We start from the raw sequence: 26,363 nt of genomic DNA on the forward strand, positions 1-26,363 counted from the left end.
CTAATTAAGAATAAAATTGTTTAATAACAGATAAATATTTCTTGTAGGACATAGCAAAATCAATATTAACATTATTTTGTATTAGTACATTATGAGCTTTACATATTCGAACCATTACTGAATTCTGATGTACAATATTTTTAGAATTAACGAAAGAAAATGGCAAATAAGAACGAAGCGTTCTAGGTTTAATTGTGAATCCTATCAACTGAAGACAATCTTGAGCATCAATTAAGTTATTTATAAATTTATAAAGTAAAATATGTTTGGCTAGTTCTCTTCTTGATTGTAATGAAGAGAACCCAAATTCAGATAAAATAGTATTATAGGATATTCTTTCTAAATATGAAGATCTTTTAAATTTTTTGTAATATAAATATCTTACGAACTTATTCTGAACATTTTCAATTAAATCACGGTAGCATTGAAAATAAGGATCCCAGATGACACTAACATACTCTAACTTACTTCTTAATATCGAATTGTATATTGAAGCAATAGCTTGAATATTATTAATTTCTCTGGTAGTTCTAAATATAAAGCCTAAAATTCTAAATGCATCCGATACTAATGTTTGTACGTGCTCTCTGTAAGTAAGCCTTGAGTCGAGTAAAAGTCCCAAATCCTTTATAAGTTTAACTCTATTTAAAACTATTCCATTCATAGTATAGTTATGAGTATAATATAAGTTATGTCTGCTAAACGTAATAGTTCTGCATTTACTTATATTAAAATCTAACTTATTGGTGACACTCCACTGAAAGCAGTTGTTTATATCTTTCTGTAATTGCGCTAAATCACTTATATTTGTAATGGATTTAAATATTTTTAGGTCATCAGCATAAAGCAGATAATTAGAATTTTTTATAACAGAGGATAAATCATTAATAAATATTATAAAAAGTAAGGGACCCAAGTTTGAGCCTTGCGGAACACCAGATGTAACACAATATAAAGGGGATGATTCAAAATTGTAGGTGACATAAAATTTCCTATTTTTTAAATACGATGCTATTAATTTTAACAGTGGAAACGAAAAACCGAAATTTGCTAACTTATATATTAATATATCATGATCTAACTTATCAAAAGCTTTAGCAAAATCTGTATAAATAGTATCAACAGAGTAACCATTGTTAAATGAGTCTGCCAAAAATTGGGTAAATGAGATAAGATTAGTTAAGGTTGATCTTTTGGATATAAAACCATGCTGATGGTGAGTTATATACGGTTTAACATGATAACAAATTCTATTATATAAAATGTGTTCAAAAATTTTTGCTGGTGTTGAAATTAAAGATATAGGCCTATAATTAATGATTTCATTGGCGTTACCAGATTTTGGTATAGGAGTTACTTTACTTATTTTCCACCTATCGGGGAAAATTTGGGTGGTTATAATCAAATTAAATATGGTGCATAGAGGAAACAATAAGCAATCAGTACATCCTTTAAATATGTAAACTGGTATACTATCTGGACCACTAGCTTTCTTCGATTTCAGTTTTCTAATAGAAGTTTCACATTCAGATTCAGTAATACTATCTAATACCAATGGTTGATTTACTATCATAGGTACTTCACTAGGAATTGAGTAAGTTGGAATAGAATCATTAAAAACGCTCTTAAAGAATTGCGCAAAACCATTAGCTATATCTTTGTTATTGTCAAGTAATACTCCATTATAGGTTAGACTACACTGATTATTAGTTGATTTCTTTTTACCCTTAATATAACTCCAAAAAGACCTAGGATTATTTTTTATGGATTCTTCAGAATTCTTTATGTAAATCTTGTAAGCTTTAGTTATCATAGATTTTGATTTTCTGCGTAATTCAACAAATTTCTTCTGGTTATATTCTGACAATTTACGTCTATGTCTATAATATTCTTTATATTTAAGTAATCTTATAATATCCAGTGTAAACCAAGGCGGGTAAGATTTTCTCTTATTACGCTTCCTTATGGGTACATTATTACGAATAATTTTATCTAAAATTTCATAAAAGTAGTCCAATGCTACGTTGGGATTCTTAAATAATGTTAAAGGATTCCAATCAGTTTGATTAAGATTTCTATATATATTGAAAAAATCAGCATTACGGTAATCATATGTATAAATAGAACGTGACTTAACATTATGAATAGTTTTGTCATAAAAGCGGTGGACTTGAAGTGATAAGGGAGGATGATGAGCATCAGGGCTTAGAAGAGGGAAAGAGTTATGATTAACTACGACATTGTTAGACAAGTTGGTCAGTACCAAATCCAACGTTTTTCCGTTGTTATTTTTTACATTATTTATGCTTTGTAATTCCAGTAAACTTAAAAATCTAAATAATGTTAAGGAAAGAGGACAACCATTTTCTAAGTCGTAATTAGAATCTACAATTTCTGGAATATTAAAATCTCCTACAATAATCAGACCACAAGAATGTATATTACATAGCTCTTCCATTCTGGCAAAAAACATATTGTAAATTTGTAATTTAGTATTAGGTGGAAAATAAACTGTAACCACTATAATGGAAGAAACACTAGTTATTATCTTAACACAAACAATCTGAATATTTTCTATAGTTATTTCAATGTTCTTGGTCCTCAAAGTACTCTTTACTGCAATTAATGCGCCACCACCTCTTCTATGTAACCGATCTTGCCTAAATACAGCATAGCGAGTATCAATAAATTCACAGTTGTTAATAACATTGGAAAGCCAAGTTTCTGTAAAAACAATTACATCATAGTTTTCATTTAGAATACTTAGATATACATCATTAAGCTTAGTATTAATACCTCTTACATTTTGATAGTATAAATTCAATTCATTATGTGATTCATTATAATCCGTGACTCAATTCACCATGATTACATAATATTTTGTATATCTGTTTCAGATATATAAATTGTATATCTGGATAGAGTCAATTACTTGATTCTGAGTAATCAATTTATAAAATTTGTACGAAACTTTTGTTATCTGCAAATTCTTTTTGATACACCAATTCGAGTAAAAGACAAACGTGCAGAATAGTAGAGACATTCCATTATTAATGTATTGAAAAGACAAATTCAATTACAACTCATTGTAAAAATAACCTAATTCTAATCCACAAATCTTGATTTCGACTCGAAATTTATTCTGCCTCTCGTACAGTGGGATCCATATGTATTACCGTGCAAATTGTCCATCACTTTTTTCATTAATTTTTCTCTTACATCGTATGTGTTTTTTTTAAGCGATGGATTTTCATGTATGCTGGTGCAGAAGTTGTCAGCAGCTTGTTTTGAGTTTTCTTTTAATTCTCGAAGCTCTCATTGGGTCAAATAAAGTGCACGAACATGGTGATGGACAATTTGCACTGTAATACTCATGGAACCACTGTACATTGTAGTGTAACCCATGGAATAAACATTTGTCTGGATAATGCTTGTAATGTAACTGCTTTTCAGGTAATTTCACTCAATCTCCAGAAATGGAAAGTAAAATAAAAAAAGGTAAAAAAGGTAAAGTGCTCCCCTGTGCATAGCACTACGCCATGAAGGCGTATAGGGGGTGTGGGGGTAACGCCCCACACTTCCTTGATCCGGTCGTGAGTAGGGGTGATGTGATCAGCATCACGCCCCTGACCGCCTTTACCCCCCAGGGTTTCCCCCAGGTACCCATGTTATTCGACGCTGGGTGGGCGCCGGGGCCGCTTCCATCGTTAGAAAAGTTCCCGGATTTGAACCGGCCGGGGATCGAACCCGGGACCTTGAGCATGGTAGTCAGACGCGTTACCGACTGAGCCACCGCGGCCGGAAAGTAAAATAAACCAAACCAATCCATCAATCAACTCGAAATATCTTGAAAATGTGTGGTGAAAGTAAATATGGCTTCTCACTATCTCTCCCTGAATCCTTCAACTGATGGGGTCATGGCGTGTGTTATCCAGTGGCGTACCAAAGGGGGAGTTGGTGGGAGTCATAACTCTCTCTTTGGCCCAGTATTCCTAAAAAAAGAACGTTAAAGGCAGGAAAAGATAGCAAATTGTGGATTGACTACAAAAATAAGTACACGTAATACCCTCCCTTCGAAAATCCTGGGCACGCCACTGACCCCATCACTGTGGTATTGCTGCAGTGGTTCTCAACCTTCGTGAGATCACGGCCCTGCAAATTATTTTTTTTAAAGGTAGATGCCCTGATCCCGTGAATTTTTACTCAGAAATAATTTTCTATAACATTTAAAGTTTTATAAATTAAATAATATGTTCTCTTGAAATTAAGTGATGATAAATAAAGTATGGTATAATATAATCATAAATAGTAGTAGTTCGATATTGTCTAGGCTTCTTGACAAATTTAAAATTAAGTTAAAATTAGTTGTCAACCGCTGGGTCTAATGGCATCGTGTAGTTTTCTCTGGCCAACAGCATTATATTAATTTGGTAAGTTCTGATTTACATTGACGTGTTGCATTTTGAACACCGGAATGTTCCAGTGAATACTAATTGGAAAATCTATTATTATATCGGAAAAATGATAATGAATTTAATGATGATGGTGGAGAACCTCTAGCGGCCCGGCGGTTGAGAAACGCTGTACTACAGTCATCATGTATCTCATAGTTCTACACAATTGTATTCAAATGTATGTACTATATGAACATGACTGTAGTGCTGTCTAATTTTCTTTCAACTACGAAGAATAGAATTAAATTTCAGTACACATTGATACATATTTTAGAAATGAAAAAATCAAAATATTTATAAGTAACGTATATTCATCTTATAACATTTTAAAACTAATTTCATCCAAGGAAAAATCTACGACGAGAAAAACTTGTACAAATCAAAGCGAGAATATGGTCAAAAAAGTTATTTATTTTGTCTGAAAGATGAGCAGCTGCTTGGCCGGCACTTGCCGGCAAAATAGGAATCGCCTTCCGCTCCCAACAAGTCCTCGTCTACCAGGCGCTCAAAGTCACCCAGATCATCAGTAGAGGGTATCTTGTTCCATTTTATACTGAGAAGGAAAAATAATAGTGTTAGCTACGCCGAAAAATCACTCCCAAGAAAGATCGTAGACAACTCAATATCCTCGGGATCAGGGTGTAAAATCCTTAGGAATGTTGGGATGTGTGCGTGTGTGAATATAGTATACATAGGAGTATATACGTTCATTCGGTGGCACCTTGCGTCGAAAGGTAGTCATGATTTTACCGGCGTTCGAATCTTGACTTGGTTGGGATGGTTTCTCCCTTGAGCGTCCCTTCATCAATTCCATCTTATCATTAATCTTCGTCGTCGCAATGAACTAAAAGTGTGGCAGAAGAGAGACAAAAATAAGAAAAATAGATGTAGCCTACATAGACACACACACACGCGCAGGCACACACATATGTGTGTATGACATCTGCTATACTTATTCTAACAATACGTTCGAGAGATCATCTCTACTCTCGTCTTCAGTTGAATAAATTAATATTTGCCGTTGGTCGGAATCTAACCTACAACAGCCCACCTCCGTGGCTTAGTTGATAGCACAGTCCGCTTCGACGCCAGGGGTCGCCGATTCTAATCTCTGCCTGGATAGGGGCAGGGGCATTGTGAGTGTCCCTTTTATAAATTTCATCATATCATCACTCATGCCCATCTTCGAGATTAACCAAAAGTGGAAGGAAAAAAAACGAAGTAAAGTAAACCAAATCAATGATATCGATTGAACCTACGACATACCTGTATAGGTAAAAGCACTATAGGCAATTGCATGCTAATAAAGAATCATTGTCACTAGCATTCAGATGACATTTGTTTCTCATTAAGAGAATTCCATTCCTTAAAACAACACAGGATGTAGAATAAAACATGATGAAAATAGCGCCTGGCAAGTATGCGCGCTCCGAACACTAGCGCCGCATACGGACGCCATCGGAACTTACTTTCTGGACGCGCCTCGTATTAACAATTATCTGTATGCTGTGATAATTATACTCAGTACACTTAATAGTAATGCATTGTAAATTACTCAATAGAACAGAGAAATAGGAGAACAACATTTGTCCCAACCACAATAGGAATGGCGGGAGAATTCGATGGATGGACATCAAAATCTAGTCTCTTCTATACGCAGAAATCTCTAGTTACGGCTCTGATTGAAACTAACGGAATCATTTTATCAGATATGATGATTCATATAAAAGTTACATTAGGTATACAAGCTTTAGCCGTGTGATGAAAAGAACATACTTACTCTGGAATGCCGGTAGGCGGCAGCACTATCGACAAAACGTTGCTAATCAATTTGTACTTCAGTACACGGTCGTTGACTGTCGTGCATTCCAGCGATGGCGACGTATTTACCTGTAAATAAAAATCAACATGTATACAAAAAATTCTTGTGAACAAACCACGAGATTTTTAAACACAAAAGTCATGTATCACAGACAATAGTTGTGAAATGAACGAAAATAGACACTGATACTCAATTGACTAAACGTGTCTCAAAATTTTTATCGTTGCATATCAGATTCTGTTTATTTGTATTAACTGATAAATGATTTAACTCGACATTTTGTGCCCTTCAGTAATGTCACAGAGAAAGAAGTGTGTTTAAAATGACAAAATATTTTTTTAAATAGGCGACGAACAAAATGATTGGTCACCATTGGTGATGATTGTTCAGAGCAGAAGCATTTTACAAATGGTGGATTCGCTTTTGTGTGCCACTGCATGGTTTTCCATCTTGAACATTTGAACACGGGCAGATATGTCCGGCAACTTGAGTCTCGCTTTTATTATTATTATTATTATTATAGTCTCAACCTTTTTTGTGAATACTGAAGCGGCTGCGAGTTTTAGATAATTTCGGTGTGGGAAAAATATGGTAAATATAACATCAGTAAACATAGCAAATTACTTATTCCCCGACTCTTTTCTTGCCCTTGTTAAGAAAACAACAAACAAACTAAAACAGTGGAACCTTCTGAAGAAGCCCGCCTCCACCCGCCTACTTTCAGGGGTATGCGCTTATTGTCCTGGTACCTATAAATAAACCAGGATGTCATATCTTCAAAATTACGATTCCTCGTTCTTGTGCGCTAAGCTCTTTTTTTGTATTTTTTTCATTACAGTAGTTTCCATTACATTTATATTGTTTGAACTGTTGTTTTAAGTCCACTTTATGCACAGAAAGGCTAATCGGGACTGGACCTACAGTTTAAAATGGGGTCCGAACTACTACGTCCCTCCACCGAGTATCGAAACCGGGACCCTTTTATTACATGGCGACGACGTTGCCACTATCCCATCGGGGAGCCATTACATTTATATCTGTTAACAATTACATGTTGGTTCTCTTCATTCATTGTATACATTTTATAGGATTGTACAGTTAGTTTAGTTCCGCACCGTGGCCGTGTGGACAAAGGCTCTGGCTTAGGAACGGGCGCAGGTTCGAGTCTCCTGAGGGAAGCGTAACAACTTTTCTCCTGAGATTTCGGCCTGTGTAGGGACCGATGGCCACCCACCACCGTGAGGAAATTAGGGAGCTACGAGTGAGTAGCGTAACACCACAGACAAATGTATTACCTTTGTCTGTGAACACGGTCATGAAAACTTACAACGACTGGAGGTTGGTCATGCCACAGACAAAATGTAATACATTTGTCTGTGGTCGTGCTGACCACACGTCACCCCGTAACTGGTTGAAGGCCGGCAGTCGGTAGGTAGGCATTGGCCTTCACGGGCTGTTACTGTTATTGTGGTTAGGTTACAATTTGTTCCTACTAGTTTCTATTTTAATATCTCGTAAGTTGGTTGGTAGCTGTGACAACAATTGTTCTTGTAATATTAAGATTTTGTTCGGGAATCTAGAAACATTCAGTGAATATTTTTTTTGTATGCACGCATTGCTTACATTGTAGAATTATTACTCTTGTAGTCTACGGACATTATAAATTTAAATGCACGAACGGGTTTGTCAGCTCACATCATCGAGGAGAAGCATATGATGATTAAAAAGAAAAGGGTTTTGAAAAGAGTGATTTGAATGTCTGGGAAGCTTGGCTTATTGCGGAAGAACACTGGAATAAATTTAATAATGAAAATGGTATCATAGACCCACTATGGAGTTTTCTTTTTCACAAGTGGAGTACGCCACCATATTTAAAATTCAATGTAACTGAAAACATCAAGAATCTCTGTAAAAGGGGATGATGATTTTGAAACGAACTGTCAACTATGCTTCAAATGTTATAACTGTCACTAGTTGTCATTTGTGTTTAGTATACTGTGACAATTCATCATGGCTAAATACACGCTTCAAGACAGTTTGGTTATTATTAAAGAAAATGAAAATATACGTTCTATTGAACTTGAAACGGATCATAATTTTGGGCAAAAAATTATCATCTCAGATGAAGTTCATTTCTGGTTAAGTGGATATGTTATGTTAACAAACACGATTGTCGTTTTTGGTGTGAAAACAATCCACACGAGATTCACGAGAAGCCCTTGTATCCGCAAAAGGTCACTGTATGGTGTGCTTTATGGCATGGTGACATCATCGGATCATTCTTTTTCCAAAACCAGGTAGGAGATGAAGTTACAGTGACTGGTGAGCGGTACCGATTTATGTTAACAGATTTTTTTCTGGCCAAATTTAGATGAAATTAATTTGGAGGACATGTGGTTCCAACAAGACGGTGCCAAATGTCACACTGCCGAAAGGATAATTTCAAGAAATGCAACTGTTAATTGGCCTCCAAGAAGTTGTGATTTAACTCCTTTACATTGCTTTTTGTGGGGCTATTTGAAATCTTTAGTCTATGCAAATAGACCACGAACCCTTGATGCATTAAGATTGAACATCGAACGCTGCATTCGTGACATTAGGCCCGAGTTATTGCACAAAGTCATCGAAAATTGGGTTCATCGAATTCACTCGTGTGCACAAAGTCGAGATGGACACTTAAATGATGTGTTATTCCAAACATAATGTAATAAACTATGCTTCAAAATAATATAAAAAGTTTCGTTGTATCTGAAATAGTTTTCATTTTATTTCATTTTAAAATCATATCGTTCTTATTTGAAAACCCTATATAACTGATTATTTTTTAAAGATTTGAAACAATTGTTATAATTGTATCTTTAATAAAAATATTAAAAAAGTCTGATGAAGGGAGCGTGTGTTCTCCTGAAACGTCACAACAAAAACATGTTTTTATGCTTGTAACAACCGTAGACTACAAGAGAAATAATCCAGTGAATAACTCTGTACTCACTTCAATTAACCAAGGCTTAAGATTATTGTCAATGATGATGTCATAGCCGTAGATTTCGAAGGAGTGCCTGTCAGCGGCCATCTTGGGAACGACTGCCTTGAGCGAATGGACGATGAGCCAAGAGATGGACTTAAAGAGCCTTTCCGTGACTTCCTTTCCTCTGGTGCTCTCGAGGTACAGCATCAGGTTCTGAGTCGTTAGCTTCCCTCCGTGCATCTTGTTGTACTCTGGCTGTGGAAAAAGGGAAAGAATTAATTATATTAGAGGGAGTGTACCAAATGCGGGCCACGTCCTAAAACGGGACAACTACATTTCTGCTCTTGATGATGCTGTAGCCTGGCGGAAATGCATGGATGGAGCTGGTAGCTTACGTTATTGTCGCATGCAGTGCTTGCCCCCATCTTGATTACTGCGTCTATTGTTCTCCAATCAGCTCGTGAGTGATTTTGGCTCCAATCAATTGCCGTACTTCGGTCATTTGAGAGATAAGTGCGTCAAGTCTTCTATGTACTTAATCCTAAGTATAGGAGCTATCTTTGTATGCAATTCGTAAGCAATGAACGAGAATGCGTGAGAAAAAATTTGCATGAAAAAAATAATCACGTGTGCTCCTAAAGTGAGCCCCCACGTCGTCCCAGAGTGTTCTGTGCTCTTATGGCCCCATGACGAAGACATTTGTATTTGTGATTACTAGAGCTGGCATCTTTATGACCTAAAAATCACCAAAATATGCAAAATAAAATGTGCTCTTATGACCTATAATTTTACAAAATAATCACTATAGTTTGAAAAATATGCCCTTATAACTGGACAGTTTCAAATATCAATATCTAAATGCTGAGCTATTTTCACATACGTACTATTTTTAGTTCACTTTATTGGCCCTGAGTTGCAATGCGCAATGAATACTTTCTCTAAATTTTCAAATAAAAATGAAAAAGATTTTGCTACAGTCAAAAAAAAAAAAAAACAACTCTCGACCAAACATGGGAGTAAGAACGAATACACTTCGAAAATAACTGTATATTTCTTGAAAATGCAAAAATATGCTCAATATGACCGAAAATCCATCAAAATATGCTATATCTCGCAAAAATGGCCAAATATGCCCTTAAAAAGCACGTTAACTTAATTAGTTTCTTCATAATATGAATTTCTATACGTTTTGGGAACACATCACCCTTAGCAAAAAAAATATGCTAGGTCATGAAAATTCTAAGCCTAGTGATTACTGTATGTGATACTTCGAGAGTTTTCTTTGAAGATTCAATTCTTCTCTTTCTTTCAGGTTATTATCTTTTTTTTAAAGTTTCTTGTGATACAGTCTGCTAAACATTCAGAAAACGTTTTATTTTATTCCAAAACATTCCATGTATTGTATTTCAGCTTTATCACTATAATTAATGCTGTTGCTGTTTTATAATAATAATAATAATCCTTTGCGCAACAGCCCATGAAGGGCCTGGGCATACCTACCGACTGCCGGTCTCCCTCCCACACTTTCTCTCGTCACCTCTAAGCGTGGAGATCGTGATTCAACCAGTATTGGAATAGTCAGCCCGACGTATCCCCAGCCGTTATAGTAGGTCTTCTCGACCGGATTACGCTCACTCCCTCGGAGCTTCCCAATTTCCTCACGATGGTGGGTTGCCACCGGCCCTATACGTAGGCCGAATAAATTCCGACCAGAGCCGGATTCGAACCTACGCAGCGAACGATCTCAAGACGAGTGAACGCCTTAACCCGCTCGGCTACGGAGGAGGACTGTTGCTGTTTTTAATTGTACTAAATTTAAGGGGGCTCACTTTTTTTCCCAGTGTTCAAAATTGCATCTCATCGAGAAAAAAAAAGGATTTTCACAATGAAGTCATTATTTTCTCGCTATGGGAGGAGACATACTAAATAAGCACATAACGAACTATTTCAGGCCTAAGTACAATTTATTTTGGCTTGACGGTTTCCTTGATATGCGGCAAAACAAACGAGAGGCCCACATTTAGTACACTTTATCTACATATTTCAGTGATTAATAGAAACATTTGAAAAACGGAAAAGGAAGGCATTGCAACCAAATCTCATTATATAACGTGCTTGATTCATTGATTGATTTGGTTTATTTTACTTCGCTTTTCTGCCACTTTTGGTTCATCGCGAAGATGAGGATGAGTGATGATATGATGAGATTGATGAAGGGACACTCACATATAATACCCACGACCAAGCCGTGGTTCCAACCTGGGACCCCTGGCGTCAAAGGCGAGTATTCCGTGCATCCTAATCTTTAACGAAAAACGGTTTAGTAATAAATTATTTTTAAGTACCGCCAATACAATTTTCTAAAAACAAAAGCTTCATATAATGGTCGCATTCCACTCTTTTGCACAAAAATTTGGCATAAAATTTGCGACTATTATGCGGTGAAATAAGGTATTATGGGCAATAAATCATTTTTCGTTAATTTAGCTCTACTCAAAAGCAAATTAATATCTAAATCAACTAAATTGAGGCTTTATCATACCATAATAAGACCTGGGTCCCGGGTTCGATACCCGGTGGAGGCTCATAGTGGTTCGGATCCCACTTTAAGCTGTAGGTCCAATCCCGATTAGCCTTACCGTGCATAAAGTGGACTTAAAACACCAACTCAATCAATCAATCATAATAAGACCTGCATGTGAAAGGTGGACACCCAAAAGACTCCTGTAAACAGAAACTCTTAATATTTTAAGGAAAAATCTTAAATGGGCCTCTGACAGAACCTGATGGTACGTGAAGAATACGAACCAAGGAAGAACTCAACAAAATAAAAAAAGAATAGAACATCATGAACTTTATTGAATCACAAATATTAATGTGGTTTGGGCACATAAATACGTAGAATGACCGATGAAAGATTAGTAGGGAAAAAAATCTATGGTACTTTAGTATTATGCGGACTATCTCATTTCAGACGAGGAATGCCTACGCTGTTAGTTTAGGTCTGTTGGGTTAGGTTCTATTAGCATAAATAATAAATGTTCAGTGTATTTATGCTAATAAAACCTAACCCAACAGAGTTAACCCAACAACGTAGACATTCCTCGTCTGAAATGAGGTAGTCCGTATAATACTAGAGCACCATTTCTATCAATGGAAAACAATCTGAACACTAGCCCTAGGCAGGCATAAGGAACGATGGGAAGAGGAAATAATAAAAGTCATGAAAGAAAATAATTGGACGAGCTGGATCCAGGACAGGAAAGACAAATTGTTGATAAGGTCCAAAATTCAATATATGAAGTTGTAATGCCTTAAGAAGAAGAAGAAGAAGAAGAAGTCTATATGTTTAGAGTGGTAGCCCAGTCAGCAGGGAGTCTGACTGCCTCGCAGGGAGTGATTTCAAATGGAAATGTTTCCAGAATATCCTTGCATAAAGCGTCTCTGGGGTTCAATCAACCTTTAATAAATGGGGTACTGAGGGTAACCCTGGAGATAAAGGCAATTGGAGCGCGATGCTGATCACACCACTTCCACAACCAGATTGTGAACGTGTGGAGCCCTATTTCCGCATCCCCCCATATGCCTTCACGGCATATTGCAATGTACAGTGTAGATAGCTTTAACTTTGTCTATACTCTGTCCCAGGAGTATGCGGAGCAAGGCCCGAAAACAAGTCCTCTGCGAATTATGACTCGAGAAAGTTCGACAAATGAACTGGTGAGAGGGGAAGGAATTGCGTGGAGAGGAGGAACAACTCTTCAGCTACCAGTCTGCAGCAGCGCGCACTGCTTTGCTCCGACAGACTCCCGGAACATACTGTATATAAAAATATTGGCCTTTATAAAGACGTACGACGTAATTCTTGACTTATACACACAAGGTAGTGGAAGACAGTAACGTCACACGAGAGACTCGTTTCGAATATAGCCAGAAGGTGCGAGAAGGAAAAGTCCCAAAGCAAGTTGTAGGGATATTACCGAAACCGAACTTTTCTCCTCGAGATCTAGTACAGGTTCCCTCACTCGCGAAACGAGACCACTACTATATTTCGTCTTCTCTTTGTAGCATCCTGAATTCCTACCGGTTTTAAAACTAAAATCATACATAGAAAGGGCCAATGTTTGGAGGTAACAGTTATTTCTATAAGGAATTGAACAATATCCAGGTAATATGTAAAGCAAGGCCACGCATAACGGTATAGAAGGGGAGAAAGCGAGTGGGCAAGCGAAGCAGCTGGTAGCAGAAGTCGCTCTTCCTCCTCCACGCAATCCCGATCCCTCTCACGTGTTCATTGGTCGCGCCCTCTCGCGTCACTACTTGCGCAGAGACTCGTTTTCGTTCGCTCGTTCCAGAGATTCCAGGGACAGAGTATAGGTATTTTTTAAAGTAAGTAGCTTCAACCGTAACAGAGTTACTTTTTAGCAACAAAAGTAACGTTATGAACAGTTACTTTACGACACTTATATTGGTAGCTTGTAAAATTGTAACGTGGAGAAATGGTTAAATTTGGGAATCTATTTGTCTTATGTGGATGCTAAGGTGAAAGGATTTTACTGGCATCGCCTATAGCAAGGGAGTTAGGCTTCCGCATTTGCAGCTTGGGAGCGAGTCATAACTCCCGAAGCCTCCAATCAGCAAGCGAGTCGTTGATGCCATCTGAACACAGCACCTATCGCCAACCCTATTACCCACACTCTACACTGTACGTAGTTTCGGTTTGATAGACAGTCGGCTCTAGATGTTCCGAATATAATGCACTTTTGACTTACCCCGTTCTTCTGAATAGACACGTTCGTGAGGTGGACGAACATATTTTCTAGCTCGTGAACACTTTTGTCGTACTTGAGGGTGCAGAAGCGACAGAATCCCAGCTTGAAGAGATAAGCCTTCAGGGGGTGGAAGGAGGTCACCAGAACGTACAGCCTCAAGTCGAACTTCTTGCCTCCCATCAACAGAGGGTTGGCAATGTACCTGGAAGCAAACAAGGTAGCCTGAAATGTGAACAGCTGGCGATGAATGTCATAGCAAGCAAATTATCCACCATCATGTTCATCACACTTTCCGTGTTTCTCCTTATGGATCTATCCGTGGGGAAAGTGATGGAAACTATCTCCTATTCAAGCGCGTCGCAGAGGATTTCATTTTGCCTGGACTTACGCAGGGGTAGAAAAACTGGACTCAGGAGCCACTTTTCTTTTTTTTTTTTTCAAATACGGTGTAAGAGATCCGTAGCCAGGCAGGAACCTGGGAAGCTCTGCTGCCAGCCCCTTGACATTACGTGAAACTATTTTGTATAACATTTTGTATAATTTGTTTCCAGTGAAGAGTGAGAATGTAGACAGGAGATATTATTTTGCTCACAACTTGGTGAAGAGTAAATTCACAGAACATAAGCACCAGCTCTTACATTCGTTCATCTTGTTTCGTTCATGAGCTGAAGCCTAAGTAACGGCAAGTACAGTGCTCAAAAAAAGTTTTGCATATTATGATTGCACGCGGTTTGAGTCACAATATCCCCAAAAGGTATACAATGTTCATTATGTGAGCAATGCCCGAGACAGAAACCGACATAATGCCCCAAGTGAGTTCGATATTCAGCAGATAGAGGGCAGTAGTTGCCACATGATCCCTGAGCAGATTTGAAAGCAGCCCAATGGGAGGCATTGTCCGTGTCTTATCCACACTTGTTAGTTGGAAACTGCACAGACAGCGGGTGGAAAACGAAGGGCAACATGCCTCGAGCAACCATTTCTGCTACGGACCGCATTCGAATTGTAACGCTACTGCAAGAGGGATATCGCCAAGTGGACGTCGCTGCCCATGTTGGAGTGAGCGAAAGTGATGTCTCTCGAGTGTGGAAAAAGTTCAGGGAGACACAATCAGTTGCTGATCGACCAAGGACAGGGCGACCACGCGAAACAACACACAGGGAAGATCGGTACGTGGTGATTTCGGCACGTCGTAGACCCACTGCAACTGCTACCAGTTTGTGCCAGGATCTGCGGAAGGCCTCAGGAGCGAATGCGGAATCGACTTCATGAGAGAAGGATTGACGTCAAGAAGACCCATACCAAAGGTTCCTCTTAATCCACACCATGAGAGAGACCGTGTAAGGTGGGCAACAATGCACAGTGAATGGAGTCAGGAACAGTGGGAGCATACGCTCTTTACAGACGAGGTCACCATCAGTTTGCGCCCGTTAAGCAAAAGCATAAGGTAGGGATGTACCGAAGCCGATTACCGATGTTCGAATATCGGCCGAAATTGACACATCGGCTTCGGCATCGGCATCGGCAAAAGTCCGATATTTAAACCGGTACCGATTATACTAGAGTTTTACCTTGAAAGAAGTTTTATATTTTAATTTTGTAAGATTTATTGAAAATTAGGTTAAATTGAGTTAAATCCGAGACTGTGCTTATAATGTTCACATAAAAAACAGAAAACCAACTAAAGTACAGTACCGGTGATGAACGTATTCACAAACACATACCGACTTGCTTCCGACAGCTTCTGTGTACAGTTCTTCTTTCCATTTTATTATGATTAATGTGTTTTAGGTTGGACAATCAGCAAATGCTAAGCCAAATTATATTTGCACCAACAACTAAAATATATTTAACATTATTTTAATGATATAATCTAATTTTAACATACATTGCAACAGCACGTATCCCGTAAGACGAAAAAGGTTAATACACAGGTTATAAAATGAAGTATGAACCTATGTATGTAACCAGTGTTACTAACTCGAGTCAAGTTGTCATTCGTGCCAGATAAAGTGTAATATCGGCCCTCTTCTTGGTGTGTGCGGGATCCCGAAAAGTTGGGATCGGGAAAAAATTTCCCTTCCGATCTCGACTTGGGGAAATGGCTTCCTGACTTTTCGGGATCCCGAGCAGTCGGAAAATACCGAAAGTTCGTTTTACAAATTCGTGAATTCTCGACATATTCTGCATTGAAAATATCTGGAACTTATCGGAAGTTGTTTGTTTTTAATTATTCCAGATATGCAAAAATAATCACTTAAGGTGAAAATGACGTGTAGAATTCGAGATTTCCCGAGGTTCACAAAATTTCGTACATTTTCCCACTTAGTCAGGAAATTGCGAATTTTCCTCGTCCCGACTATTCTCACACGCTTCATGTGATCCCTAATCAGCATTCAGTTGTGTGATTCCGAAAAATCTGTTCAGGGACTTCGGGAAATAATTTCCCAACATTTCGGGATTCCGAAGTGTCAGAAATTGTCCAATAATCGAATTAAAAGAGGCTAATTCTCGATGCTTTCTTCACTTTGACTATCGGATGTGAGGGATAGAAAGGTTTTGATCGGAATGGCACTAGGACTTTTTTTTTAATCCTGACGTTTGGGATGGGAAAAATTTACAAGTTCCTGGCCAAGTTAGGATATTTTCAGTACGAGAAATGTTCAATTTTTCCCAACACTAGAAGTGCTGCAAAAACTCATGTTTTTAAAGTTGAATCTTACAGAATTGAACTTCCATTACTAAGAACAGGAAGTCCTTTGACTAATAAGAACTGCTTTTGTACTAATGGTAAATCTCTGAAAATACATATGTATGTGTATAATGTGCAAATATAAGTGTTTAAAGGAAATTTATTTTTGTTATTCTCAAAATAACATTCCATTTTCGTTAAATAGTCTTATGTATCGGAATCGGTTAAATATCGGCATCGGTATCGGTTCCAAAAATAATCGGTGAGTACATCGGCATCGGCAAATTTTCAGCTTCGTCACATCCCTAGCATAAGGGTTTGGATACGATCAGATGAGAGATTGAACAAGCCCTTCATCCAGAAACGCTATTCTCGAACCCGTGGTAGCAGGTTTCTGTGGGGGGATGGCTTCAAGCTGGTGGATGATAACGCTCGACCATATCGAGCCAGAGTGGTTCAAGAGTTCCTTGATATGCACGGCATTCGACGCATGGTGTGGCCAGCGTATTCTCCAGACATGAACTGCGTGGAACATGCATGGGGTCTCCTGAAGCGAGCAATTGTCAGCCTCGAAAATCCTCCTGTGAACAAAGTGCAATTGCGGGAGGCTGCCATTCAAAAGTGGGACAGTCTTCCTCAGGAGAAGTTGAATGCTCTTTTCCTTAGCATGCCCCGTCGTGTTCAAGCATGCCTTCGGGCTCGAGGTGGCTATACACGGTACTGAACTCCCATCTGTTGATCCCAAGCATGCCTGCGAGCCGTAGGTACACGGTATTACACTGCCTTTCTTTTTTGTTTCGCATCCCACACTTTCAATCTTGTGCTTCTGGTGTGATTTTGTTTCTTCTGCATGGCTGCACAGTTTTCTTTCTGTTTGTATGTCTCCCCTGTACTCTTGAATATGATTCCATGTATCTAGTACAATAAAATGATCACAAACCCTGAATATGCAAAACTTTTTTTGAGCACTGTATTTAGAAGATTCTCTAGACTTTAGAAAGCTCTTTCATAGGGAAGCTTCTTTATCTGTACGTTGCGGCCTCCTGTTTAGACAGAAATCTGTGACTTTGATGTCATCATCCACATTCCTTCCACATCTGTCCCCAAGTTTTGAGAACGAAGGGGTTTTATTGCTTCGGCCGGGGGTGGAATGTACGGTAGGCACTATGATTGAATGTTGTCCATTTCTTTCTTTTATGGCAGAAATATCTGTATCATCAAAAGTGGTATGGAGTGTTTAGTAAGAGATGATATCAGTAGCAGTCAATTAACACTTCAAGAAATGTTTTGAAATATATAGGAAAAAAATAGTGTTTTAATATTTGTAAATTTTATATTTTATATTAACTTAATGCCCCCTCACACATAATTTACCTTCATTTAATACTATTATACTTCTGAAAAATTGACTTGGTTTACGGCCGTGAGCCCCCCTGGAGATCAATTCTAGCTACGGGCCTGTAGTAGGAGTCATAAATCCAACTAGGAAAAAGCTACACATTATGAAATATGATCTAAAACATTTAATTTATTAATTTAAACAATATTGGGTAAAGATTGTAATTCATTTTTGCTCTGGAGTGGTCTTCCCTGCCATATCACAGCAGATTTTAAAATTCGGTTAGCAACATTACAAACATTTATAATGGCATGTTTATTATTCCGATTTAGTGTACACGTGATACAGAAAACACAAATACATTAAAAAAACGCATACTGTACTTGATATTCAAAAAAAGGTAATGGAAATTTTCATAAACAAACTCAAAATACATATTTTTTTTACAACTAATTTTGAAAATTCAGGCGCCATGGCGACCGGGCGTGCTGTATTTTTCTACACTGGGTTTACGGGTGTACTAATTACTTTCAGGAGACTCTGCGTGATTTCTCATGGAAGCTAAGATTCTCCCTTATGAGACTTGCACTCTCTCCTTACCTCTTTATTCCTTTCCTCTTATGCTTTCTCTATCTCTTTTTATCTTCATATATATATATCTCTCTTTCATCCTCTGTTTCTGTGTCTTTTTTCTGTCTTCCTTTCTTTCTTTCTTACTCTGTTTATACATCTCTATCTCTCTGCATCTTTATACCTTCATTCGTTTCTTTTTCTCTGTTTTCCTCCCTTTAGTTTCTTTCTTATCATCTTCCTTCTTCATTCAATTCTCTATATATTCTCTCTCTTTCTTTTCCGTGTTCCTCCTTCTTTATCCTTCTTTCTATGTTTCTCTCTCTCACTCTCTATATCCATCCCTTTTTACTATATTTCTTTCCTTCTCTTTTTCTCTCTATCGTATCCCTCTTTCTCCCTTTTTCCATCCCTCCTTCCCTTTATCCTTTCTCCGAGTCTCTGTTCTCTTTCACGTTTTCTCTTCCCATGTTTCTCTCATTCCCTCACTTTAACATTCTTCGGGTTCTCTATCTCATTTTATTCATCTTATACAGGGTGGCTCAAAAAGTCACTTTAACATTCTTCGGGTTCTCTATCTCATTTTATTCATCTTATACAAGGTGGCTCAAAAAGTCACTTAACACCCTCGGTACAAGGCCACTGCAGCACGCAACGTGGAAATGGTGATGACCAATCGTTATCAGGTCAAGGGGAAACCACATTGACGCCACCCGCACGGTCGGCGGCCATGTTGATGTCCGCCATCTTGAATTCAACTTCAGAATTTTAAATGGGAAGGAGGTGATATGATATATCAAATCAGGCTAGAATTTCACGAGAAATGCATTGGTGAAGGTTTTTCGACGTATCTTTAACCACGAAAAAGTTATGAGTGAATTTTTGTACAAATTTGCTCCTTTTCGAGGTGTTAGAAAAATACCTTAAAATTTGTTTAGCGCATCGGTAATGCATCGAGATCAAAGTGATGTCTAGGGAGAGAAGTTCGCATGCCATTGCACACGATTTTAATCGGATACATCCACGAAGAGCTGCGCATTATGAATGGTTGTCGCGAACAATTTACAGTGTGACGCTTCCATTGAATTAAAAGTCCTTCACAGTGACAAGGCTAATGTTTATGTTTATAAGGAAGTTCATAAACAGAAAGAACATCGAGACCGGTATTCCAACACGGGACCCCTGGCGTCGTAGCCCACTGTGCTAACCATTCCACCACGGAGGTCGGCACTGTGGACATAGACATCGCGAAGGGGTGGCTAAATAAAAATAAAAAAAACAGGGGGTCGGATCATATTGGGGTGAGGATAAACCATAATAATCTACCAATATTTTATGTATATGAATAATTCATTTTCGAAATTATTGGAGGGGACACATGGTTCGGATCTCGCTTTGAAATTGTAGGTCCTTTTCCGATTAGTCTGAGCATGAATGGCCGTAGGATATTTTCCAGAGAGAATCAAGCAAGATATCTTTTCAAGGAAAAAGGGGAGGATACAAAGAAGTTACATTTTCCCCAATAATATCGTTCCCCCCTCAAAAAACAGTCTTTCAGTTTGAAGTTATCATCTTACTGCAACGCCCTAAAAATAATTAACATAAATTAATGTGGCTGAAATGAAGCTATACATATACATGTCCCAAAATAGTGTTGACTGAACTTTTTTTGTATTTGAAGCTGCAATGTCTACGTTGAGTATGTGCGAGTGCATGTATACATTTTGTTGATTTAAGTTCTGTTACAACCCACCAGGCAGTAAGCATTAGTGTACACAAAATGGCAGGGGTGAGCAGTTTTTCTTTCGAGCAACATAAGAAGTGTTGAATAACCACCCAGATCTCCAAATTCAACACCGTTAAATTTCTACTTCTGGCAAACTGTGAAGAATGATTGTAAGCCACATAGATATGGTCACTGGATGACATGAGACATGCGATTGACACTACCTGTGCTTCCCATTCTGTGGATACCATATCTGCTTTTGTTGTCGATGTGTTCTATAGCATTGCAGATGAAGTATTGCTCCCAATGAACACTATAATTTTAAGGTATGTGCAACCCCAAAAAGTTCATATTTGCCGTTGTTAGTGTTTCCGATATTAACGTTCAAAGAGTGTAAACACTATTTTGGGTTACTCTGTATGTGTGAAACATAATGTTAGATCGATATTTTATTTCCAGGTGGGCCGTGGCCCCCTTGCTCCCCTTCCGAACGATCATGAGCCTGAGCATAAAATGAATTTGAAACAGACTACACCTTGCAATCAAACTGGAAAAAGAATACTTACTTAGATATCACATATCCTTCTGAAGGGAGCACATTGTCCGTCTGAATCTCCTTCGACCACTTCCTGAGCTTGGATATCTTGTTCATGAGGAATATCCCGGTCCCTCGGGACTTCCCGCAGGGTTTGATGATCCAGGTGCCCCTCGGGTTCTTCTTGTATTCCTCCAGGAACATGTTGTAGTCCCCTGGGAGGACGTAGGTGGTGGGGAGGAAGTCGAGGAACACGTAGGTGCCCTTGTCGTTCTTCACGGCGATGGGGTCACCCTCAGACTCCAGCTTCTTGCGGTAGCGTATGATGTTCCTCACCAGCATATCTTTGCGACTCAGCTCGTAGAAGGTGGGGAAGTGGTTGATTATCCTGAAAAGACACAGCCAGGGTTGGTTCCTATTTCAGGACACCAGTGTGCGAATTAAGCTTTTTGACTTGGGTGGGAGGAGTCGTATTTGTGATTTCATTTCCGGGGGGAGGTAGGGCATTAAATCTTGTGATAACATTTAGACGTAATTTATGAACAGTATTTTTATATTCAAAGAAATCTAAACAGATACACAAATAGGGCTATTGAACTAGTAATTCCGAGAAAACTTGACCAAATATCTATTGTGCGTTCAACTCAATGACGGCATGCGGCGAGAAATGTGACGAAAGCATTTCCTTTAGCATTTTTGCTAGCATAAATGCTACGTAAAAGCTTCCAAAAATCTTATAGCAGATAGTACTTTACACGCAAACTTTTCATGTAACTTTTCGGCTAGCTTTTGCGATTGCAATAACATATACAGCATGAAAGGCACGTCGAGTTACACCATCTACGATGAGTGCACGGTGTTTACATTTTAAACAACTAAAATATTCTTCCATACGTGTACAGTAAACGTTGTAAAGTATGTATTTAAGCAGCGCCATTGGTTTGTATCTAATAACGTTTTATACGAAACGTTATTCCTCTCGGTTGAATAGTGATCGACTTTTAAAAACGTGAAGTGATACATTGTATACATCTTACACGGCCGACATTACAACTGCACTCGTGACCTAGAGGTCGCTTCTGATTGGTTACGCTACGAAAAATGATACGGACCGAGCCTATCCTTGAGAAATGACATGTAATATGCCATAAGATTTTTCGCTTTACACGGTACCTTTTTGGTCATGGCATAAATGTTAAGAAAAATGCTAAGGAAAATGCTTTCGTCTAAAGCGGGCTTAAAGCTGACGAAATCAGCTCTTGCCATGGATGTAGGCTTTCAAGTAGTTTATTTGACAATGGTCAGAGCAACGGCGTTACTCTGGGACTTTTTTGTAAAACCTCTGCACCCGACGACAACAAACAAATAAACAATGAGCTATTTAAAAATATAACTTCTGACGCGAGGTAGTGTGCAATTGTTTTAAATGCTAATTAACTGTTTTCGCGAATGATTTTTTCAGTGGTGATTGTTCCATTGTTAAGAAATAGTATAATATATTCTCACTTCAATTTTCTTTGGCGCAGATAAAAACATCCCTGGCAGGGATTACATTTTTTTTTCCTTCTGCCGGGGATAAAAAGGTTCCTGAAATTAAACGATCACGCTTGGAGAAATCTAACAAGAAGCGATCACCATTTGAAGTGTCTAAAATGAAGCGATCTCCCTCCGATATATATCTGAAATGAAACTGTTGCCCTGCGAGAAGTCTGAAATGAATCGACAATCCTTAGAGAGGTTTGACATATGAAACGATCACCCTCCGAGAAGTCTAACATAAAGCGATCATCATCTGAGGTGTTGATTAAATTGATTGATTGAATTGCTTTATTTTACTTCGCTTATTGTGCCACTTTTGGCTAATTTGGGAAGATGAGGATGAGTGATGATATGATGACATTGATGAATGGACACTCACAAACATCCATTACCCAGGCCAGGATTCGAACCCAGGACCTTCGGCGTCGTAGCGCGATGTGCTAACCACTCTGCCACGGGGGCCGGCATCATCTGAGGTGTCTAAAATGAAGTGATCACTTTCAGAATCGTCTCAAAATATAAATCATGCAACATATGGTTAAATGACGTCCCCTTTAAGCCTAATATTAAGTAATCACCCTCAGAGAAGACATCTTCTAACACTAACATTAAACGCATAGCTTCACTATAGTGGGCAGGTTATCTGCCACCCAACGAAAGAAGTTGATCAAAGCGCCACTCAAAAGTGGAGGGGGAAGGTGATGCACTCGATTGTTCTAAAGGTTTGAAAACCACTAACCTACTTGCAAACCTACTTTTCGACCGCGAGAGACGTGCCTAGTAGCTGGACTGGACGAATCGAAATGCGAAAGGGGTGGTAGACAGAAACATGTGCGAATCAACTCAATCAGATGAGTATATCACTTGTATGCATTCGGTGGTTTATTATCTCTCGCCTTTTCCACGACGTTTGAAACCTCAATGTTCATTCAGTGGCAGATGATTTTTACGGAACCTGTATCCCCTTCTGCATTTCCCTTGCAACCATAACCCCTTATTTTGCCAGTGGACTCGGCCAGTTAGCACATGCGCACTTGTATCGATGTTCGCGACTAACGCAGACAGACTGGATTTTAATAGCAAATTTTCAATGGCAACTTCTAGCACCGCCGTAGAGATAGAAAACACACATAACGCATTGCAGGGAAGCGAGTATTTTAGGATCTAAGTCTCCAATTTATATTGCCGGTGACTGTACATAATAAAAAAAGGATGTAAACCTAAGTGCATTAAAGTATTTACTTACTGAAATTCGCTAAGGCGATGCGCAGTGCGGGTTCTGTAGAAATCCATTAAAAATTTTGTGCTTCTTATCCTGCAAGAGGAAGGACATTTATGTCAAAATTCAAAAATAGATTATTCATAAGCATTGCAACAAAAAACATGCACATGTAAACATTCCAGATTTTAATGTATTTGCATTTTTGTTATGTTACGTCGCATTTCGACCGCTTCCTGGCTAATCGCGACGATGGGTGTTGATTGGATGATATTGGTGAAGAGAGCTTCACAAAGACTCCTCGATAATTATGCCTATTTTTTTCTAATTAGATAGATTCCCATGTTTTATGTCAATTTTATTCAGGGCGCGGAAACCAGAAATAACAGAGATATCTGATCCCGAAGTATGGGCCACATAAGTGAAACACTTCCTCTTTCGGACTATTTTAAATGTTTTACATTAGTATGCACATTCAAAAAGTGAAAAAAAAGTGCAAATGCTAACACCTCCAAAATTAACACCTCCAACCTAACAAAACCGTCGAAAATTACTATCACCATCCAACCTAACACTCCTAACCTAACAAACACGACAAAACGTAACACAATTGAATCTAACACTCCTAACGAAATAAAAAAGTCCATATAAAAAAAATGGTTAGGAAATATACATAAATAGGCTACCATGAGAATATGCATCTTCCGCTATGTGATTGTAGGTGAAATGTGTCACGTGGCACACGAATGAATTATTTCCACTCCAAAACAGAAAAAAAACACATGCAAATGTATTTAATTTATAGATTTCGATCGTTTATGTAACATAAAATTTGTGTCATGGTGTGAAAACCACAAATCGTTGTGCGAGAACCAGAGGGAAGTAAATCCAATTTTCAAATTTACACGAGAGAGGACAATGTAGCCTATTGTTTGGAATATGTCTGACTGTTACATGACTCCACCTTACTGCTAAAGATTAGAAGAGGAGATATGTAGATCTGACTATAACTAGAGCTCTTGAGAGGAGTTTATTTAAACAAAACTGAAAAATGAGTTTTTGGAACTACGTTCCTCTCAGGTGGGAATTACCACTTGGCTATCCTAGGCTACAACCTAGGGGCCGCAGAAAAATGAGGCGCCGAGGGGCAGAAGTGACAAAAACCATCGACTGTTAAAATTCCTTTGTACTGTGATAATAGCAATGTATAACAACATGTCAAGTCATTTTACTTCCTTATTTCATGAAAGAAGGAGTAGACCCACCAGCATCATCTGTAACAGGTCCTCCGATCGAAACCCCGAAATTTGAACCACAGGTTAAGACACTAAAATAGGAAAGAATTTGACGTGACGTTGTCGACCCTTTAATTTACCATGGTGAGGTAGAATCTACGAGTAAAACAATCTATCTGAACTAGGGATGGCCAGATCCGGATCCTAGCGGATCCGGATTCTAAAATTTTTCGGATCCGGATCCGTTTTGCCATCCCACATGCGCTTCTTTGGAAAGTAAGAATGTGCTTATAACATATTGTTACCTGCTAATATACATATAGTATATATATAATATACATACATACACACATATATATAGTGTGTGTACGCGCGTGCGCGATTTGTAATTAATAGAGACCGGATGTTAGGCAAAATGCCTATTCTTTCCTGTTAGAGATATGACGAAAACAAATGTTGCGAGGGCCGGGGGGGGGGGGGATTAGCTTCATTTAAAGGCAATTTCATTTTGCCTATTTTGCCTATTTCATACGATATTGCCTATATTATTTCATAAATGCCAGATATTGCCTTTTTTAGGCATTTTCTTTAAAATTGGGACATGACTGAACTCTGTGCATACAATTTCCTGTTCCCAGGATTAGTTTCCGATGCTTCCAAGAAATTTAAAAATAACAGTTTACAGTAGAAAGCTGAATGGCTTTGAGTTAGATCCACATGTTCTCGCTTGCTTTAAGTATGCTCCAGTAACATCTGTAGACTTTGAAAGATCTTTTTCAATTCTAAACAATGGGTTGTCCGATCCCAGACATAACTTGTCGGTTGATCACCTGAAGAAATACCTTGTTGTGATGTGCAACCGCAATTAGTGCTTCTTATTCAGAGACTGTCAAACCGTACAGTACAAACTTGAAATTCATTTAAACAGTTTCTTAGTTTGAACTGCTGTGTGGAATATATAGTGTAAATTTTTAACTGGAATAACCCTGCGTGCAGTGATAAAGTGTATATTTAAATAATTTGCGTACTGGTTGGAAGTAGCCAACAATTTCTTTTGTCAGACTATTGTGTGTAGCCATTATACAATGGAAAATTTTGGGCTGACGTGACTCCTGTTTGCAGTGATTTATTAAGTACAATATTGGACTGCTGTCTCTAATGATGAGCTCTTGGTTTATTTTAAGCAACTATAAAGAATGTACAGGTATGTTTCTATATTTTTTAAACACCTATTTCTTTTTGTATGTCTATCTTCATTATTTTGAGTAATATTTCATTGCCTTTTTTATTGCCTATTTGTATTTTAATGCCTATTTTACTGCCTATTTTGAAAATTATAAGTGCTTATTTGCCTGCCTATTTTATATGTTTTTAGTGCCTAAACATCCGGTCTCTAGTAATTAATTAATACACTTACAAGGGAGGTCTAAGTCTCCCCCTCCGATTTCTATGAAACTTGGCAGGTGTATAGAGGCCCGCCCTGAAATGTCAA

At 38.2% G+C, this 26,363-nt stretch overlaps 1 protein-coding gene across 1 annotated transcript in view; it reads right to left on the reverse strand.

Annotated features, from left to right (window-relative positions):
• Positions 1-4,799: 4,799 nt before the first annotated feature.
• The window catches only part of LOC145996951 (polyglutamylase complex subunit TTLL1-like), a 29,605-nt gene continuing 8,041 nt past the window's right edge, over positions 4,800-26,363 (reverse strand). The window contains exons 3-8 of the mRNA XM_083133536.1: positions 23,664-23,732; positions 20,910-21,266; positions 14,017-14,218; positions 9,269-9,499; positions 6,235-6,344; positions 4,800-5,007 (exon numbers count right to left, since the gene is read on the reverse strand). Coding sequence (XP_082989662.1) covers positions 4,860-5,007; positions 6,235-6,344; positions 9,269-9,499; positions 14,017-14,218; positions 20,910-21,266; positions 23,664-23,732 — 1,117 coding nt within the window. The 3' untranslated portion in view covers positions 4,800-4,859. The remainder of the gene's footprint in view (positions 5,008-6,234; positions 6,345-9,268; positions 9,500-14,016; positions 14,219-20,909; positions 21,267-23,663; positions 23,733-26,363) is intronic.

The sequence above is a fragment of the Lepisma saccharinum genome, chromosome 13 (assembly GCF_977018435.1).
Source record: "Lepisma saccharinum chromosome 13, izLepSacc3.1, whole genome shotgun sequence".
NCBI lineage: Eukaryota > Metazoa > Arthropoda > Insecta > Zygentoma > Lepismatidae > Lepisma > Lepisma saccharinum.